The sequence below is a fragment of the Parus major genome, chromosome 9 (genome assembly GCF_001522545.3).
Source record: "Parus major isolate Abel chromosome 9, Parus_major1.1, whole genome shotgun sequence".
Classification (NCBI taxonomy): Eukaryota; Metazoa; Chordata; class Aves; order Passeriformes; family Paridae; genus Parus; species Parus major.
In genome coordinates, this window is record NC_031778.1 from 12,714,659 (window position 1) to 12,735,788 (window position 21,130).

Genomic DNA, 21,130 nt, shown 5'->3' on the forward strand with positions numbered 1-21,130 from the left:
CTATGAAAATGAGTAAAATTATATCTTACATACAAGTAAGAATGTAAGTCACTATGTAACTGTAACAGAGAGTTCCAGCTTTCTCATTCAATTTGATAGAAGAATTTATGTAGTTCATCTCTAGTGTGCTAGATATTTCAGATTATTCATACAAATATTTGCTCCTCATTAAATTATTAGTGACACATTATTTTTCCCAGAGGAAACCCTTTTAACAGCTTGTGTCCCATCTCTAATATATTCCCACAGATGCAGAGATGCAGACTGACATTTTTCTCTTCAAGGATGTCTTGCCCCTACCATCAACTGCAAGACTTCTTCAATCTCTCAGTAACCACCAGAACTGCATAGGTATTAGATATGATAATTTCTTCCTGTCTTATTGTTAACAGTGCACCTTAAGTGAACCAAGCTAGAGCTCAATGTAGAAAACCTAACAAAGAAATGCGTGTGACATAGTGCCACTTGTAATCTCAATATAAAACTTAATGGTATATAATAAAAGCCCATGGAAAAATAGCAATAGAGGAGATTAAATCAGAATCTGTGTTGTTAGTGTCTACAAGTCTAGGTAGCAACATTAAAAGCAGGATGTCTTAGAGGAGATCATTCCCCCATTTTACTCTCAATGGTCAAGGATATTAATAAAACCTTCAATTCCTGCTTGGCAACTGAATATACTTTTTTTTCATTAGGTTAAATAATCTCCCTAAAATAAAAAAAGAGTAAGAATTGGTTTGGATTGCTATTTTTCATATTAAAGTGTCATAAATCCCATATTCAAAGTATAGAGGACATTTAGCATGTTACCCTTTCAAGAGTAATTTCTTCATACTCATAATCTGCATCCGTGCCATTGACCTATAAAAAAAAGAGAAGTGAGGCTTACAGAGAATACTACACTTAACACAACCCAGTTTGCTTGGCTAGCAGTTCACTGCCATCAAATCTCAGCTGATCCACAGTGACCACTGGGCTCAGAGGGCACACATGATTTTCACACCACTCTGTATTTATGAATCAGACAAGATTTAGAAGTTGCCTGTTCAGAGAGCAGACTGCTCTACACAACTAGTGTTAGGCACAGGCCCTCTGTTTCTGATTGGCAGAAAGAGAAAATGCACTTGAGATTCTCAGATGTTCCTCAGGCTATACAGCAACATGAAACTGAGAAAAAAGAAAGAGGATGTGGATAAAAAATTGTAAGGAAGAACAGAGCAACATTTTCCTATTGTTGTTCCACACTGAGCAGAGAAAAATCAGACTGATGCCTTATATCACCTTCTCATAAGAAATGGCTAAGACCCTCCTAAAGTAACATTTAACAACTGTTTATGCTACTATTTATCATGTTACATACATACATAAAAAGTTCAGCATTTTAAAATAGGGACAAAAAGAGGAGAAGAGTTTAGAAGAACACTTTATAAAGCTTGATAAAAAATTTAAATCCTAGAAAGAAGCCTTGTCATTCTCTGGTTAAAAGAATATCCACATTCTTTGCTACATACAGAACAAGAATCAAGGAAAGAATCAAATACCAGAAGCAAAAAAATATCAGAATTAAGCAAAATTAATTAAATAACAAATTCTTATTCAAATTTAATATTCAAGAGTAAGCTTTTTTACAAGATATCTTGGAACTCAAATTCTTTCCTCCACAGTTACCTACAGTAGCTACAGACAACTCCCTGTTTCTAGCCTTTTAGGATGAAATACTTAACAAGGTAAGAAATAACATTTATACTATTATTTTACAAAGGACTTTGTCTATTCTTAAGATACAGAATATCTGATAAGACTTCTGTAATCTTAACACACTAAAGATAAAAAACACGTATAGAAAAAAGCATTTTAAAATCTGACCATTTTCTAGCAGAGAATTTAAAAAGGGAGTTTAATTCACCACAAATAAAATTAAGATCAAGCTATTTCCTTCCTCCTATGTTTATTTAATATATTTAAATGCTCCAGAAGCTGGCAATGCCATTACTTTTGCAGGCTGTCTAATATCAAGCTCTTTTATCCCTCACTCTCTAATTATATCTCCCCTTAATATAATAGAAGCCATATCCATTTCACACATAACAGATGATCATCTTTGAAAAGTATCTCAAAAATGATTATGTCCTTAGCAGTTTGTTCAGTGGAAAAGATACAGTGGTTTTAACACATGATATTTCTCTTTTAAAAAGGGATGAGGTCCTGACCTTCTGAATACTCGAAACTGGATCTATTGCTACACCAACACAAAAGAAGCCACTGTGATCAGGAAGTTTTTATGGTAGCTTAGTCCTTGGGCTGTTATCTACAGCAATGACAACATGTGCTAATTGAAGCAGTCACCCAGCATTACAGTACCTGCAAAAGGTTCATGATGATTGATCAGTGTGCAGCACTCTTTTCTTTTTTATTAAATAAATAACAATGTTGATTAATCATTTCCCTATTCACTGCCATTACACAAAACAAAGCTGATCCTAATATATTTAAGCAGTCTCTTATTTCAATGTACAAAGCTCTGTAATCCAATTTAAAATATCATCTAGATAAACAGGAGCAAACAAAAACCTCCATAACTTTTATCTTCTCCTCTAGCTCAGTTCTATACTCACTCTCTTTTTTTGAAAAATTACCTTTGAATTTATTCATCTAACAAACCAAACATTAGCAGAGACAAGGATATATTACATGATAAAAATCACTGACGTAGTCTATCTTTTCCAAGCTTTAAAGGGATCTCAGACCCATGAAGCTAAGCTTTATTTGCAGTCCAGGATGAAGGACTTTCTATATAAATGTTGTAATTATGCCTGACAAGTTAAAATCTCAGCCTCCATATAACTACACTTAGTACCTTAATGCTTCAAACAGAACCAACTCCTTTTCATGAACGTTTAGAGACTAAAACATTAAGTATAGCAACTGCATGAAAAAATGCTTTTATGAGAAGTGCAACGGAAATGGCACATTAAATATTAAAGTATCTGCCTGCACAGTTGAAGAAACAGATTGTTCTCTGAACACTGAACCTCTAGAACCTCAATTGTGTTTTGCATCGTCACACACTGGTACACAGCAAAATTCCCACCTGAAATCTGCAACATTTGCTTTCATGAAACATTTAAGGAGTTGAAATAAGCATCATGAGAGCTGATGAAATCAAGTACCATCAGAGAGATAAAATAGGTCTTCTTAAACAGCAACAACAGGCATACACAACTACATTGATAAAACATGATTTAAAGTTATAATCGAAAGCAAGTGTGGACTTACATATGTTGAAGTCTCCAAAGAATCTGTATTCACCAGCACTGGAGGGGGATTTGCCTTTAAAAATGAAGGAAAAAAAATTACACAGCATAAGAAAATGCTATTAATCATAATTTTACAGCATTTAACTTTCTCAAAGTACTGTTAAAAGGTAGCTTGACCTTGAGAATCTCAAAACTGACTTTCTGAAACACTTGCTACTGTACTGGACAAATTGCTTCCCTGACATAAAAACACACCATTAGGGAAGTCTGAGATCATATTTAATATCTAAGTTCTGACATTTATTATCTTGTTTTTCAAAAGAAAACCTGAGTCATGCTAGCATTTGGCATGATACCCCAGTACTTGTGGTATGATATGCAGAGGTTATTCCACCACTCAGTATCTCAAAACCAGTTTTTGGTGGATCCGATTTCCCTTTCTTCCCATTGGGAACAGCCACTACCCTCCCTCCACAAACTGCAAAATGGAAACCTGCAGAAATGCATCTTAAGCAAGAACGGACCTATAAAACTGACTTGCAAAAGCAAACCCACAGCACACATTCATTTACCATAAAGCAGCACATGCTTCCATCATAAAATTGTTAAGGATTAACAAGCAGCAGTCAGAGATTATTGCCACAGAAAGCTGAAATAATATTAGCATTTTTACAAGCCAGGAAGCAGTAGAGTAAGTTTACACTTTTAGTCTCATACCACTGAGAATTTTTCTGTGAAAAATGTGGTTTCAACTGAAAGAAAATCTATAGGAATTGATGGCATTTCTCAGAAATATTTCTAAATAAACAGATTTCCCATTTATCCATCAACTATCTGCCTTTAAAATAGGCAGCTTCTAGTCTGCTCTAGGAACATAAGCAAAACAAACAAAGAGCGTCCAGATACAGTCCAGACTTTAAATACTGCTAATTATTAAGTTCAGTGGCATTAAACAAAGTTAATCTCCTTATTGCTTTAATGAATCGAAGGGGGCTTTTAATATGTATAAAAATTATCTTTCCAATTAAGACATTCCTTTTTTAATCTCCTAGGTGTGTGTGTGTGTGTAAATAAATTTAGGGATAATTTAATAGGCTGCAAAAAAAAAAGCATTAAACTCATGCAAAGATAAAGTTAAGAGCTGCAAAAACATGACAATTGCATTAACCTATTCATATTCTTGCATTTTTGTTTCATTACTATAACAGCAACATATTTCTGAACAATTTATGATTTTAAAAGCTCCCAAACCTAGGAAGTGATGACTCAGAAGTGCCTTTCAAAAGACTGAGATGAATAATCTCCCACCATTAGACAGGAGATATCAATCTGCTATCAAGCGTCAGAAATTAAACCTGTGTCATTTTATAAGTACCAAAATCAGGTGGGACCTACACACATTAACAGAGCAGACAATTAAAAGTAAGAGGAAACAAAAAGGATGACACATATGACTGTCAAAATGCCATCAAAAGCCTTTCTCACCCAGCAATTCTCTCAGTAGAAGCACAGGCACACTTCATGCAGTGAAGACATTAAGCACTAGTTATTAATGTTAAGTTAATAAAAACCTCTGTCAAAACAACACTATCCCTCACAACCATTTTCTGCCACTAAGTTAAATTTCCTTTTCTGCTTCTTATTCAAGTGCAGGTTCTATTAAAATATAAGTAAATTAAAAATAAGATCCTATACTAAAAATCCCAATCTATTATTCATCATTGTAATTTATTGTTAAGGTTACAGTAAATATAGTCAAATCATATGTTTTTATGGTTTTGCTCAGAAGAAAGCAAGGTTTAACTCCTCAGTCATGTTCTTCTCACTATATTTTGGAATGTATTTTTATTTAATATTAGGATTTTGCAATATCCAATTATATTCAACATACACAGTGCCTATGAAAGCTGGTTCCCCATGATTTTTATTTCTGAGGCAGACAAGTGTTCTTCTTTTCATGTTAAAAAAAAAAACAAAAAAAACCCAACAAATTAAAACCAAATTTGCTGTTAGTAGGTGAGGTTTGTTGAACAGAATGTTTGAGATACGAATCAGCCAACCAGTGCAAAACCCCTTCTGTAAGTTAAAAGGTTGTTCCTAACACTCCTACATTCATCCAAACTCTCCATCAAGAAGCAGCAATTTACCATCTTTTTCAAAAATGAATGAGAAAAGCTGTGCCAGGCATTCCAAAGGTACTATCTGGACATGGTTGCACAGGCCTGTCCACCTCAAATCTTGATGTGGACAGAATCCCCCTATTAGAAGGGAGTATTTCTAAAACTAATCAAATTTCTGGTTTTCCTAATGGAAGAAGTACAGGGGACAGATTAAAATAAACACACATCTACTGGAAATTGCACTATAAAACAGGCAACTGCAAAAATTTTTGCTAATTATGATTATGTAAAAATCAAAAACTCAGCAAAGACAAAGATTTTCACCTTCTGCAGTTTAGTCAAGTAGACTGAAAGTAAAAATTAAAAAGAAAAAATACTGATGTCCATACTACAAAAATTTTCAAGTAATATTCTGGATAGCTTCACTTCCTTTTACAGCTAATAGATATCTGTCACTAAACAATTCCAAAAATTGACCCATCTTTTCAGAAAGTGTGCACTCATCATTTCAGAGCTCTGCACTGAAACTTACAGTAAAGTTACAAAAAAATAAAGGTAGAATGATAATCTATTTGCAAGAATGTAACTGCTGTCTGTCCTAGACTGTTCCATAGCTTGCCATGCTACAGTCACATATTCCAAATTACATTGGAGATACTAACATTAACTCATGTTACTGCCTTCACTTCTGTTGACAGGGTTTGATTTTGTTTTGTGGGGCATATGGACATTATGGAACCTAAAGGATGAAGGCTCAGAACGGAAACACATTTTATGAGTCAAATATGTTAGGAATGGAGAGTTAAAAAGACCTCTTTTGTATTCTAAATGCCCCCCAAAACATTAAACCAACAAATGGGTGGAGCACATGAGAAACACCATGCAAGTGCAACCAAAGAAAGACATGTATTAAGTATTTATAGGAGATGAGAAAACATTTTCTTTATAAATTAAGCAATAACGCCTTAGTAAGGGTGAAATGGCTCTCGTTATTATGTGAACACAAAATAACATATCAGCTCTTTCCATTACATTGGTTATTTTTATCTTAAGTCACTTCAATATGAAAATATAAATATTTAAATGTACTAAAAGCTGTCACAAAATGAACAAAAGATAAGTGAAATTCTAATGGATTTAACAGTTCACCTCAAATCTGAGTGTGGAGTAGCAAAAGGTGTATTTCAACAAAACAACAAAATAAAATAAAGAAATAAAAGTTGAACAAGTTTAATAAAACAAAACAAAACAGAATAAAAACCTGTGGTATGGTGGATGGGATGGTCTCAGCAGGGACTGGTGGGACAGGGATCACAGGGACAATGGGAGAAGAGGAAGGAACAGCTTCTGTGGGCTAAAAATCACCAACAAAATGTCAAAAATAAGGAAAACTAGAAAAACAGTTTTAAACAAACAAGACTCAAATTTAATAGCTTAAAAACTATGAACTAGCACATGGATTTGGAGACTTAACTACAACACAGACACTCCCCTTGACCCACACTGTTCATGGCAGCACATTGCCAGCACTGCCCTGATGCCAGGAACCCAAAGTAGCTGGACATGCCCATCTGGGTTATTCACACCAAGGCACTCCCCCCTTGCAGCACTGAGACTTTGGGGTCAAACAAAAAAACCTGCTCAGCTCAATGGACAGACTCAGGCTTTTTGTGGGCTGGTTTCACAACAGAATCCAGAAGCAGGGGCTGAAGTTAACAGCACTCAAAGCTAATATTCCTCTTTGATAGAGAAGAAAGATCAGAAGTACCTTATGGTTTCTAAACTTAGTAAAAATCAAAGAAAACCTTTTAGTCAATTGTATGGAAGGTCCTAAAACAGATTCAATTTACTTCTCAAAGATCTTCACATAGGTTTACCAAACATCTGCAGACTAGGAGAATTTTGGTCTTAGGAATCTTCATTAAAATAATAACCAGGAAACCTACTGACACTTAAGCTGCAAGGGAATAAGATTCCAAACAGCATTTTGAGCAAAACATTGACTCAAATATTTTTGAGATGTTCACATACTGGTTGTCAACAAGCTGTCAGCAACACAAACTGCTGGCAACTATCATCAGCATTACAAGCTGAACAGCAGATCAAAGCTCTTGCAATTTAGTTGTTCCAAGACCTTCTTGTGATTTTGAAATATAATGAGGCATAATGACTAAAGAAAATATTATATCCCAAAAGTGAACAAAAACCACAGAATATAACAGTATTAGCTTTTAAAAAGTTTGAGATATCTTAAAATACAAAGCAGCATACATCAACACCAGCCACCAAATTAAAGAGTAATAGGAAATAATACTATTTGCATTAACAGTTCAAGAACAGCAAGACATATTAAATGTACACATGGTATTTCAACAGTTTCTACAGCTCGAAGTCAATCCGCTCAAAATAAAAGCTGGTGAAGAACATCGTAATTACAGAAAGATGGAAGAACAAAATATATTTGGTATCTTGAGAGGTAATGCTAATATCATTAAAGCATTCTTACATCTACAGACTAAAGCACATTATTTCAAGTGTTTAAAAAGAGGAAGGTGAGGAGAATCTAAATTTGTCTTGAAAAATATTAATATGCCTTTTGAAAAGGATGCAGGAAATGCTCGGTGCAATAAACCTGTGGGTACTCAAAACAATAACACAGCCTTTAGGTGACAGATCAAAGTAAACAGCTCAAGCAACCACTTGGCCCTACACATGCCAAAAAATGAGGCACATCTTTAAGTCTGCCTTGTTCCAAAGTAAGTAGCTTTCAATGTAGGTACACACTAAAAATCCTATAAGCCAAAATTGCAGATATGCTACATACCAAAATACAACACAACACTAAGACTGAACAGCTAAGCAATAGCTTTACAGTTACACTACTGCAGTAAGAGAACATTAAAACTCAACTGAACATGTTCTGAGATCCTGACTGTTCACTTCCCTGACTTTCCACCTGGCAAAAAAAAATGACCACTGTTGCAATGGACTTCCTTATGGGACAAACAACCTGCTCCCCCTCTCTTTACACCAAATGTCAGCTTTATTTTCCTGCTTCCTTTCTTTCTCCAATTCCTAACTCTCTCCTGTCTATGTGTTTCTCATCCCCAAGTGCTTCAAAAACCCTCCCAACCAGTTTTAAATTTCAGCCTCATTATTTTAAAACTGACTTTGTTCATGGTACTGTAATTCTTCCAGGGTCCAGTCTCATAAGTTATTCATACTGTCATTGTATTTTCCCTTTGTGCTATTGGTTTAGGATCCAGTGAACCTTAAAAGCTCCCTGCTCCTCCAAGCATCCTGGCAGTGTTCCTATAGAGCCACCTCCACTACCATGTGGATGAGGAAAGAGACAACAACACTGGCAACCAAGTCAAGACTGTCTTCACTCGAATTTTTCATAGATTACACATTGAACTGATGCGGGCACTGTGGCAACCACAATGAAGGACAATGCAGAAAATTAAAATATTTTCAATCATTCGATAAAGAAGACCTAGAACTTCCTTATAACAGAAGAACCATGATTTTATTTTATTAAGATACACAATCAGCCTGCAAATGATTATATGCTACAGGTACCTGTGACAGCACCTGAATAAGATCCCAGAGTACCATCTCAGCACTCTGCTTTCCAGGAATTTTCAAGAAACATTTTCAATTTTAGGAATTCTCCTAACATACACTGAGGTATTCTGACAAATAAAAGCTTATTCCAAAATAGCTTTCAATAAAGATATCTGACTAAAGCATTTAATGATTGTGGTTTAAACAGATACAAACCAATATAAAACAGAAATAAAGTAGCAGGCCAATTAAAAGCTATCTTTTGAATACATATGAATTACAGCACACAATTAAGATACATTATTATATGTAGGAATGCATGACTTGAACTGTAACTCACTTGAACAGATCTGCCAGCCTAAATAAATGTGCTAAAACTTACAATGAAAAGTCATTCTGCTAAAATAGTAAAAAAAAAATATATATATGATATTTATCAAAGCATAATGATGGACTTTAAAGTTTATATTTTAAAAAATCATCTACTTGGTATGTTTATGAAAGCTAAGATAACAATGCCTTTAAGTCATCAACTGAGTACTCACAAATCTAACAACATCCAGATGTTGTGAAAAGTAAGAACACATACATTTTCTTGTGTTTAACTCACACACAGCAAGTCCTTCAGTGAGGAAATACCAACTACTGTGTAGGTAAATCAGAGCACCATAGACATCCTCAAGGAGACCAACTAAGCCAAATTCTATAACACTGTTAGTAAACAACGAAAAGATGCACTTTGGAGAACAAAAATCAAGCAAACTAAACATTCCTCGCTTTCAAGAAATTACTGTAAAGCCCCATATTGTATAAAGTGCAGCAGCTTTCACTGGAAAACATGAGAACAAGTATTCCTTTGCCAATCTGATTTCAATAATTGCTACTTTGATTGCTAGCAATAAAATACAAAATAAAATTAAGTAAGGAAGTCATTAGAAACAGCAGGGATAAAACTACAGAAAGAAAAAAATGCAACATACTTTCTACAGTTTGCACAAAAATGCACATCTCCAAACACACAGTGCAACACCTACCTTTCCTAAAGAGCAATTAGAGCATGAGCCATCAGACACCCAACCACTAGCAGCTTTTACTTTTGCTGTGCTTTTTGTAGGGCTCTTTTTTACACTGTCCCGTAGGTTTACAAATTTCCCTCTGTGTTTGGCAGACACCGGCAGCGTGGAGGAGCTGAAAGGTGCCCGAGTGCTCGATGCCCACTGCGGGTGCCGGAGCTGCTGCCTTGGCTGCATGTGAGGATTTTGATGTATTTCCATTCTTGGGCTCCTCGTTAAATCAGAGCGTTTGAGTGTTCCCATCTCACCACCACGAGTAGTCATCAAAGTTGCAACACTAAGAGTTGTTTTTGCAAAAAAAAAAAAACAAAAAAAACCCCACCAAAAAACCCCCAAACACCAAAAAAACACACCAAATGAAAAAAGAAAACCTAACCGAACACCCAACCAAACTATGAAGAGAAAATAAATGAAAATATTTCTTCCTGAGGAATTTAAAAATATGTTTTCTAGATTATGGTCATAGGAAGAAACCCTACATGCTCTGCATTAGCTAGGTCTGCATGTTGTGTGCTCTCTCACTCTATTTAAAGAGCACCATTGAACCACCACACAACAGTCAATTTGCTGGGCATAAATAATCAATGCAATGCACAAATTATTGAATAGAGGTCAAAAGCCATCTGACTATTATAAAGAAGCTACAAAAGGTTATTTCTTCCATAAACTCCTACAGCCCCTTAATTTTTCTCCATTTTACCGGCTTAAAATTTCTCCAAGGCTTAGATCTAGAATTTTTTTAAATTCTTCTGCTTTTCTGAATGCTTCATGGGGGCAGGAAATTAATGAATTTGCAAGAAGTTTATGGTGAAAAGTAAATGAATTGTGAATGGGCAGAAACATTGTACAAGATTTCAACATTAAAACATCAAAGAAAATAAATTTCTTAATACCATAATAATAACAAGAATTACTTTGTTAATAATTTTAAGTGTTGTATTTCCCTGAAATGCAGCAGCACCAGGAAACCACAACTTTCAGGCACACACTGTTTAAAAGTCAGGGTATTTTTAATCTAGGATATTTAAATGAACATGAGGTTTTTTATTATTCATAAAATTTTTAATGCTAAGGATGCATGATCTCTGTATTACATTTTTATTCCAATATTCAAAATAAGAAAACCTCCAAAATCAATCCTTCCCCCATTCCCCCAAAAAAGTACAGAGGAACTAGCTTGATTTAATCACAATGTTGAATATTTAACTTTACCAGCCTATTTTAAATTCTAGAAAAAAAGAATGGTCAAAGGTCATTTCCCAACATCTATATGAAAATTGACAGCTAAATACACCTATAGACCCAGCCTTACAGAGGAAAGAAGTGGGCTCAAATCAGTGGCCACAGAGTCTTCTCAGCAGGGGCACACAACCAGCATCTGCACAGGGTGCACCACCTGCCTCTTGCACAGGGGGTCTGTTCTAGGAATATGCTGTGGATCTCAGTTTCTGGTGCTGGGTATGACGAGAATGAAGGACACCAGCCCACAGGAAACACAACTTGATTCAGTCAGCTGCACTGTATTTAGATAACATGGAGAGATTGCATCACTTCACAGCATTAAAACATAGTTATTCTTCATCTTACATTACACCTTCCTACAGTAAATGTGAATATTTAAATTATGAGTCAGCAGAATTTTTATACACAGAGTGGAATAGAGACCTAAGTACAAACATTTCCAGTTATTTATAGCATGAATATTAAGAGATAAATAGGTACTGACAGATGCTCCTCTAATCACCAAGAGCTGCCATGTCTCATCTTCTATCCAGAAGGGATGTGACCAAAAGTTGCAGAACGTATCATTAATGCAATATTCATAACACAAAGACAGAAATGTTTCTGGCCAGTGACAGAAACCAGAAACATGTTGGCCACACCAACATCCTCACACTTGTGCAGGCACATGGCAGGAATGTCTTTGGCTTGTGAAGCATTTGGGAGCTGGAGGACTGGGTCACTCTAATCCAAGTGGGCAGGTAAACCCAAGCTGGGCTGTTCCAGAGAGCCCAGGAACCTCTAGATTTTGATACTGAAGGGCAAAGGCAGAGATGAAGATAAGCATGTTGTGAATGTGCATGAAGGCAAATAGTTCAAAACCAGCACATCATAACTTTTTCTCCTTTGAGGAATGTTCACAGATGCATTAATACTGAGCAGCTCTGAGGCACGTTCTCCAGCCTGCAGGGATTACTTGGATGGAGCTGTCTTGTGTTGAAGCTCCTGTATCAGTGTCCTCTTTGGCAACAGCGTGCTAAATGGCAGCCTTTGTAGACCACAAACATTTCTTTTCCACAGACATTCAAGACTTCTTGAGGTTTAGCAGGATGCATTTATGCCATCCCTTTTACTTCAGTATCAGTACCCACCATGACATTGTCTAATTATTAAAATGTAGTAAAGAAGCAGAAGAGAGGAATGGGGTATAAGGATTTTCTCTTGCATACATAATAAATCCCAAAATACATGATGTTCCAGATTCAAAAGGAACATTTTGTTCCTGGAGGCATCAACTTTGTTGAAAATACACAGACCAAGTAGTGTGTTGATTAAAACAAAATTAAATTAGCTTTTAAGAGTGCTAAGTAAGAAAACTGAGGGCAAGGGGAAGAGATATCACATTCTTGGAAACTCAGCTGTCTGGCTTCCTATATTCTCTTCCAAGAAGAAAAGGGGAAGACACAATGCAAAAGAATGGGGCAAAGGAATTCACATATCTGCAGTGTGCTTCCAGACCTTTTGACTTCAGTGGCAAAAGAACGAACATGATGCAGCAGAAAACTGCTAAGGGCATGATTTTATTTTATTTTTTTTGGCAGTCATCATGCCTTTGGTCCCTGAGATGATATCAATAAGATATCAACAATTAAAAGAAAACAAAAACTTGAAGACAATTGTAGTTCCAAAAGCAACAGTCCAAGCACCAAAACATGGCCAAGGAACAAGAAATACAGGCAAAATACCTAATCCATGCAGGGCAGCACACTGTGCCTTTAGACTCTCCAGCGAAAAAGCTCAGGCTGAATTGAAATTTCAGTGGTATGCCAGTACAGAAAGTGACTACAGCATAATCAAAGCGTAGTAATGCTTATATAGAACAACCATGGTGTAAACAAAATGAAAACATAACAAAAACAAACAAAAAAAACCCAAAACAAAAAACAAAACAACAAAAAAAAAGGAAGATAAGAATGTTATTAAAAATGATTAATCAGATATTTGAGAGGCATGAGGATCAGTCTTCCCACTTATATTCACATGTAAGGTAAGGCAGAGTCTGCCTTGGAACCACACTGGTAGAATAAAAAAACTCTTGCAAAGCAGTGGGACACACACACACAACCCAAAGCCAGAAAACAGTTGTGTAAGCTGAAGCTGCACAGGTTTGGCAGATCATCTTTTGACTGCAGAAAGCAAGTGTTCTCTGCAGACTGTTTTAATTACTAGCATGAGCTGCTGTGCTCTAATATCAAGTGCTAAGTGATTTTTCATAACCAGAGGGGGTTCAGGATCAGGTTGTGCTTTCATATTTAATACCAACTCTGAACCATTTGTTGCTAACACAAAGCTGAATCATCAATATTTTATTCTCTAAATTACTGCATCAAATACACAGTGCACACTTTGCAGCAATCTGTTAAAGTACCAGCAATCTTCTATAAGTAGTTTTTCTTCAAGAATCATTTTCTATCCACATTCTCTACCACCCACTCAACAGCTGAATAACAACAATACTCGTAGAAAGAGAAAATAGTACTAATATTTCACCAGCAATGTCTTCTGCAAAGATCTTTTTTAAAGCTTTGATGACCAACGTTTATGACTTCAAAAAGCAATTCTAATAGCCAGAAGAATACTCCAAAAATAGTTTTGTGCTTCACCCTTCCCACTGCCTTTGAGCAGATACTACAAAATCAGAAACTTCTGTTAATATGACTTCACTTGATGAAAACAAGTCCATATTCATCACCTCTTTTTTCAAGTAGGAAACAAAATATCTTCCAAAGTGCACAAAAGTTTAAAAGTGGTAAAAAACTATTTTGATCCAATACCCACTGACAAAGCTGAATTTAAAAGGCATAGATTCTTTCTAGAGACATTTAGTTTAAGGTCTGGCAGTGTAGTTTTGTATCTTTTCTCTGAACTACATCCTAGGATGCCACAGGACATGTCACTAGTGAAGTGTACTATTTTAAGAACTTTGCATCCATCCTCCTCAAGATCACAAAAGTCAATACTCATCTAAAAACACCTCCAGGGATTTACAGACTGTTTCATGGAGTCTGACAGTGACAAGAATAAAGCACAACTGCCTTTTCATTCCCAATCCGTGCTATCCAAGTGTGCTGCCCAGAGGATCTAACTGAACACACAGCTAGCACTGAACTCATGCACCATCTCTGTCCTATTCCTCCCTAAGTCAGTGCCAGCCTGTGGCCTTGGCAGGTCCTTAGTACCACAGTGTGACTTGTGCTGTTAAGCCATAAATTTAAAGACATGCATATTTTTCTTGAGTGTACTTCTGAATTACTTTAAACAAAATGAAGCATCAAGAGAATTTGAAAACGAAACACAAGTATTTTCCTAAAGCCCCAACTTGCCAGTCCCAAAGAAATCATATCAAAAATTACCAAGTTTCACAAGAACTAAAACCATGTAGAACTATTTGAACATGAACAAACACATTTCAAGCCAAGTACTGAAGAATGTATCTGAATTTTGAGAACTGCACAGACACAAGGCCTAATTCAGGCCAGGCAGGAGTCCTGTCATTGTTGGTAAGCCAGAGACAGAAATATGCTGAATACACAGAACAAGAAGCAGAACTGCCAAACAAGACAATACCATTAAGAGAAGAACAATTCACCATTACCTGACATGGGGAAATGGTAAGCTTAATCAGGACAGCCTCAATCCATGGGTGGTTAGGATTAACCCTCCTAACATTCTGCATGGATGCAAAGATAACTTTGGGTTTCTGATTTGTGTTTCTGACTCCTTACTCTTTCAAGAGCCCTTGTTGTACCTTGCCATGATAGAGCAAAGACAGATTACCATGGTGCCCCAAGGACAAAGGAATAAAAACCCCTCAATCTCCACCTGGATGATACCAAGCTCTCTCCAAAGAGAGTTTGGATAGAAAACACATCAACAAAGCTGAGTCTGAAGACTGTCAGGGTCTGTCTACATAAGGAGGGGTAAATTAGTACACAGTGGCTTAACAATGAGATTTTGAGGACAGGCAAGTTCATCTTGGAACATCGGTACTGTAACAAAGATATGAAAGTTTCTTTGGATCCCTAAAATGAAAAGCCATACCCATCCAGACACTGTGGATTAAAAGGACTAATCTAAATGCCTGTGACTTTACTTTAGCTCTCACCTTTTTCAGAGTGAAACACAGCCCTTGAAAATCTTATCTATGTGAGCAGACTATTTTAAAGACGCCATTAGCATGCTAGATATTCTAAACTGTAGGGGTTATCTGCTTGCTTGATTTTGTGTTGTTGGGTTTTTTTTTAACTCAGTCAACAAATTGATTCTCTAACCTAGTTTCCTCCTCAAACCCCACAGCATTTTACAATGAACTCAAATGAACTTAAAACTCTGAACTTAATATATAAATAAATAGCTTTGAAGGGGAAAAACAAAGACAGCAGAATATCAGTAAAATCACAGATGGTGAGGATGACCTGAACTGATTTGAAGACAAACACATTGTGTATTTACTCTTTCAATTCTTCATTGCAATCCTTATCTGCAAAAACAGCCTAGTGAGGAACAATTTGCACCACAGTTACCCTAGCCAAAGTAAAGCAGCAAAGGCAGTGAGAGACTCTTCCTTGCTGAGGTAGACTGTAGCAGAACTAGGGTTTTGTGGATGAGACAAATGAACAAGGCAGAAATTGGCAACCTGAAACTACAAAGCTATCACCAATGCTACTACACAGTATCGTGTGGTTGTTCAATAAGTAAAATTTTCAGGTGCTAAGAATCTCATGCAAATACAAACAGTCTCAATAGAATGGAAGTTTCAGCAACCAACCTGTTCTGTCTTAAGATCAAAAAGTGGAATCTTGAAGACTTGCCTTTTTATTGAGCATTCAGAAAGACTTTGCTCAAAATAATTTGTCCTGTCACATCTCTCAGGGACTGAGTTTAATCTCAGTCATATTCCAGATCCATAACATAAAAAATGCATGCAAACTTAATATTAGTTCTAATAAAACTAACTTGTGGCTTTTGTTTTTCAAATACTAAGCAAAAGTCCAGTACTGAATCCTTTGCAGCGGATTAATTAAAATACAGTCATCTGTATTCACCAAGCAACTCAGCACTCTAAGCTCAAAGCAGAATTATAAGGCTCCTCATTACGTTCATAAGTGCTATTGAGAATGAATTTAATGCATTTAATTTGCAACTTAAAGCAAGGCCTAGAAAGCTCTTTTTAAATAACATCAGCCTTAAGAATAATAGCTTTCATTATAATGCTAATGCATCCACAAAGAAGCCCAACTAAGGTTTTAGCATCAGGAAGCACTAAGACAAAGAAAAAAACATATTCTAAGACTTTACTATAGAAAAATAATGCAGCTCTCAGGCGTCAATATTTTAGTTTTTGACATTCACAGTAGAAAGGGTATGCTGTGCTAGGAAATTGAGATGTTATTAAATCAAAATATAACATTAAAGGTTGGGTACTTTTTACATGTTTCTCAGAACATATAATTTGCAATAATTTTTCAATTATTCAGGAAATAAGTAAACCTAGACAGAATGCCCATTCTGTTATTTATAGTTCATTTAAATATCAGAGAAGTCCTATACCTATCTAGCTCTGATACTGAAAAACGATCTCATTCAATACTAGAAACATGTCAATTAATTGTCAAAACTATCTCACTACTTTTCTCCAAAAGTTATTTTCTTGGTTTTTTTTGAGTAAATCTTCAAGAACCATTATTCATAATGTATGAAAACTATGCATGTGAATGTCATCTTGTCTAAAATACAATTAGGATAAGAAACATTCAGGTTCACTTACGTATAGCACCCCACTGCCCTTGAACTACTTAAAGGACAGTCTTAAAGAAGGAGTACTGAAGTGATCTGAAGCAAGTCAGTGAATCTGAGTTAGTTTTCCATTTTAAGATAAGTATTCATTATTTTATTGAAAGCTGTATTAATTTATGAACAATCTATTAGCTAAAAATATTTTTATAAAATAAATAAACCTATCCTAGAACACTAAGCATGAGCAGAACATCATTTACCTCACATTAATGAACTGCAAACAGAAAAATCAAGGAAGTCATTGATAAAAACCCATTAACTGAAATCCATTAGTTTTTGGGATATAAATGTCAGGGAAAAAAGGAAAATTAATTACTTGATTTACATTTAAACTGGCTTTATACCAAATCCAGTCCTTCATTTACAAAAGGCTTTGCACATATCACTGCCAGTAACATTTTATCTTGACACCAGCTGAATTCTTCACAAGCATACCCTGCTACTTTCACTACAGTCCTGGTGGCTTCTCCTTGCTACCCACAACTGCCAGCTCAGTACCTCAGCTGATATCATTCATTCTTACACCATGGAGATCCTGCAAGCTGGGATGACAAACTCAGCGTTCTGTGCTCATATCAAACTGATCAAAACATCCATTTTGCACTGCACTTCCTTGACTTATTTACTCTTATTAACTATACTGATCTGAAAGAAAGTGGGTAACAATAAATATTACAAGTACCAGCTTAAGTTTCTCAGGCTGTTATAAAATACATATAAAACAATGCAAGCTTTTCTTCAGTTGACTTCACTTCCATTAAGTTTTGGTCTAATTGTGACAGGATACTAGCTTACACAATCATTTCTGCCTATTTCCATTTAGTTAAGGTAAATAAAGTGCCTAATCTATAATATGTTTGAAATTTCAATTTTTTCATTACAAAAGAAGACTGTACAAAGGAATAAGACAAGGGTTTTGATTTCTGAATTTATGATTCAGAAAAACAGGATTAATCAGACCTTCAAGAGACCCAACTATTTCAAGAAAATTCTGCAGTTTTCTTTTTTATAATCTCTATGACCAACACCACCACACAACGCATTTCTACTGATGTTTCAAGTCCTTAAACATTGAGAACCTAAGAGATATCAATTAAATCTTTCAGCAGTTCACAGGAAAAAAAAGAAGCAAGGTTATGGCTTGCATTTATTTATCTCCCCACCACAATTACTGAAAAAGCACTTAATTTGCTATATCTTCAGAACAACAAGATAGCAAACTTTAACCACACTGTTACAACACTGGTGAAGCCATGAGTGGAGTTCTGATTTTCAGGCTGACTTTGACAAGTGAGGTCCCAAAGTTTCCACTCTCAGGCCACTGTCCAAGTTGCTCTTAGCCCAGACTGCTCTAACCTAGCACAGTCCCCATCTGCATCTATGGAGTAATGAACTAAAAACAGAGCCAACAATAGAACAGAAAAGACAAATCTGACTCTTCAGCCCAAGGGAAAGGTATTCCCTTTAAAAATACACTGAATTCTCTTTCTGACACTGTCGTGCATTTACAAAAACTTTGAACAAAATGCAAAAGAACAAGACAGGTCCCATAACCCCAACTCTCGTCCCCTTCATTAGGCTACGAACAAGCAGAAGCTGCTCTGTGACTGTTGAATCCTTGCCACTGAAAGAATGCCGTCCAAGTTCATGAAAACTCATGGATTCAGCATTATTAAACACACAATCTCATCTCCACCTCTTGGAATCCCTGTACTGGAATAGTCAGCAATCTCTGAAAGCCCTCAGAGGAAGTATCACAGCTCTTTGGCCTGGGTTTATACTCTTCCCTAACCCTCTGCTCTGGCTGCTGCTGAAACCAGGGTACCAGCTTGACAGATATGCCAGTAGTTTTCTTCTGCAGTTTTTCTTTTCCAATGAGCAAAAAAGCAAGTAGAAAACTGTATTCTACAGTACATTCTACTTCATCTTATTATGGCTGCTGAAGTTGAATGACAAAAGTTGATAAAAATAGAGCACTGAAACAAAAGGTAAAAATGAGCAGGTGAAGAAATAGGGTGAAACAGAAAAATTAACACTGAAAAATACGAAAGAAGTAAGTGGACTAACAGATATACAGAAACAAATTAAGTAGTCATGCTATAAACATATAACTACTTACTTGCTTTTAATTTCAATAATTTCAAGAACCAGAAAACAAAATATATCTTTTTGTGCTAGTTTCTAAGGCCATAAGACAAATTAGCAATTGTCAATTAAGTTTTTCAAGTCCTGCATTACTTGAATTTAATTGACAGCAGTAACGTATGGTAGAAAAATTAACACCAGACAAAACCCAACCTGCCAGCACTCCTGCCATTTCTCAACTGCACCAGAACACAAGATAAACCATCTGTGGTTCCAGGATAGGCAGCATTGTATCTATTGTACTTAGGAGATGGTATAGCAAGAAAAAAGCAAGAATATTTCTAATTCAGAAATGCCTTAGGGCAGCAGCTGGGAATTCACCTGTTACTTGTATCATTAATCACATTCTCTGAGACTTTTAATTTAACCACTAGTCCTTTCCAGATAGATTTCAAGATTAATTCCTGCCACCCTGATCATCTCATGACTGACACATCACTCAGGGGATGAATCTATCAGATCACATTTCCTTATGAGACTTGGAGATTCCTAGGTCAGGTGATCACGTTGTTGAGTGACACATAAAGGCCAGAAACTGAGATTCTACTCCCTGCATTTAACTTGCACTCTTGCCAGCCTTCCAAAAATCCTCTAGACATTCTTGTTCTCTTTTCTCCTAGTGCAATTTATTCAAAAACATCAAATAACACAGTGCACTACAGAGAGAGATAAATTATTCTGATAGTTCATGTCCCTCTCCACTGGAAGAAACAGCACTCCACACAACCAGTAGAAGTTGCTATACTGGATGAGAGCAAAGGCCCAACTGGTCAAGAGTCTCACCAGCAGTAAGAGCTGGCAGATGGGCAAGTAGGAATTAGACATACGCCCAGTAATTTTCCCAGATCACCATCTCAGAACCTGACAGTCACGGTGTTCCTGAACCACTGTCTGTAACAGCTTTTTGCCACCTGCTCTTTGCAAATCCATTTAACTCTGCTTTTAAGTAATTCTTTTTGAGCCTTTGAAAACAGCATTTTGTCCACAGTATTTTGTGTCAGTGCCTTTAACAACTTTAGAAGAAATTTTACAGGACAGATTTAGAATTTGGCATCTATTGAAGAATTGTGAACTCTCTTCATTTTATGTCTTTATCATATTTTCCCATTTTTTATAATTTGGTTTATTTTTTCTGGTTTATTTTTAAGTTATCTGTCCTTACAGATAACTAGATTGTTCCTCTTGATGCTTTGTTTCACTTTTCCTTTTTACTTATGCTATATCCTTCCTAAGACAAGGAAAACAGAACCCCCTTAAAATTAGAATTATACACAATAAATATACTCAGATCATGTTCTGTGTTATTTGTCACTATTTCTTTAGTAATACCCATCATTTTGTTTACCCTTTTCACTACTGCATGGTACTAAGGTGACATTTTCATACACTCATCAGTGACAACTCCAAAGTCACTTTCTGGAATTGAAATACTTCATTTGTAGCTTATCATATCCCTTTTTTTCTCACAGCACCATTAATTTTAAAAGACTTTGATGCAAGAATCATAGTTCTGCAGATTCCTGTAATTACAACAATAACATTCTGATAATCACATGTTCCCATGTAGACTTTGATCTACATGATTTCTGTTTTCAAAGATGTTTGGATGATCTGCAAGTCCTTATTTTTCCATTATAAAAAGAAACTAACTTATCTTAAGAATACCTTTTATCCCTCTACCTGTCAATTATTTTGTAATAATAAAGAATTTCCCAAAGTTCATACAATCAGGAAATCAGACCTGCTTAGGTGCGGTCTCAGAAAGCTTTGCTTCTTTTTAAAAGGGCATCATATGTGCCTCTTCAAAATTTTTGTTTTAGGAATACCAAGACAGTTTAAACAAAAGGGTCAAACACAACATAACTGAACAGACAGTTCAGCCATATTAAAT

At 35.8% G+C, this 21,130-nt stretch overlaps 1 protein-coding gene across 13 annotated transcripts in view; it reads right to left on the bottom strand.

Annotated features, from left to right (window-relative positions):
* Positions 1-21,130, bottom strand: part of DLG1 (discs large MAGUK scaffold protein 1) — a 123,772-nt gene that overhangs the window by 53,697 nt on the left and 48,945 nt on the right. For 9 of the 13 annotated variants that reach the window (XM_015637619.3, XM_015637613.3, XM_015637612.3 and 6 more), the window contains 3 exons: positions 6,639-6,731; positions 3,277-3,330; positions 811-861 (listed from right to left, as the gene is read on the bottom strand). In XM_015637619.3, coding sequence (XP_015493105.1) covers positions 811-861; positions 3,277-3,330; positions 6,639-6,731 — 198 coding nt within the window. The remainder of the gene's footprint in view (positions 1-810; positions 862-3,276; positions 3,331-6,638; positions 6,732-21,130) is intronic. The other 4 variants (XM_015637616.3, XM_015637623.3, XM_015637620.3 and 1 more) reach the window with 1 other exon arrangement.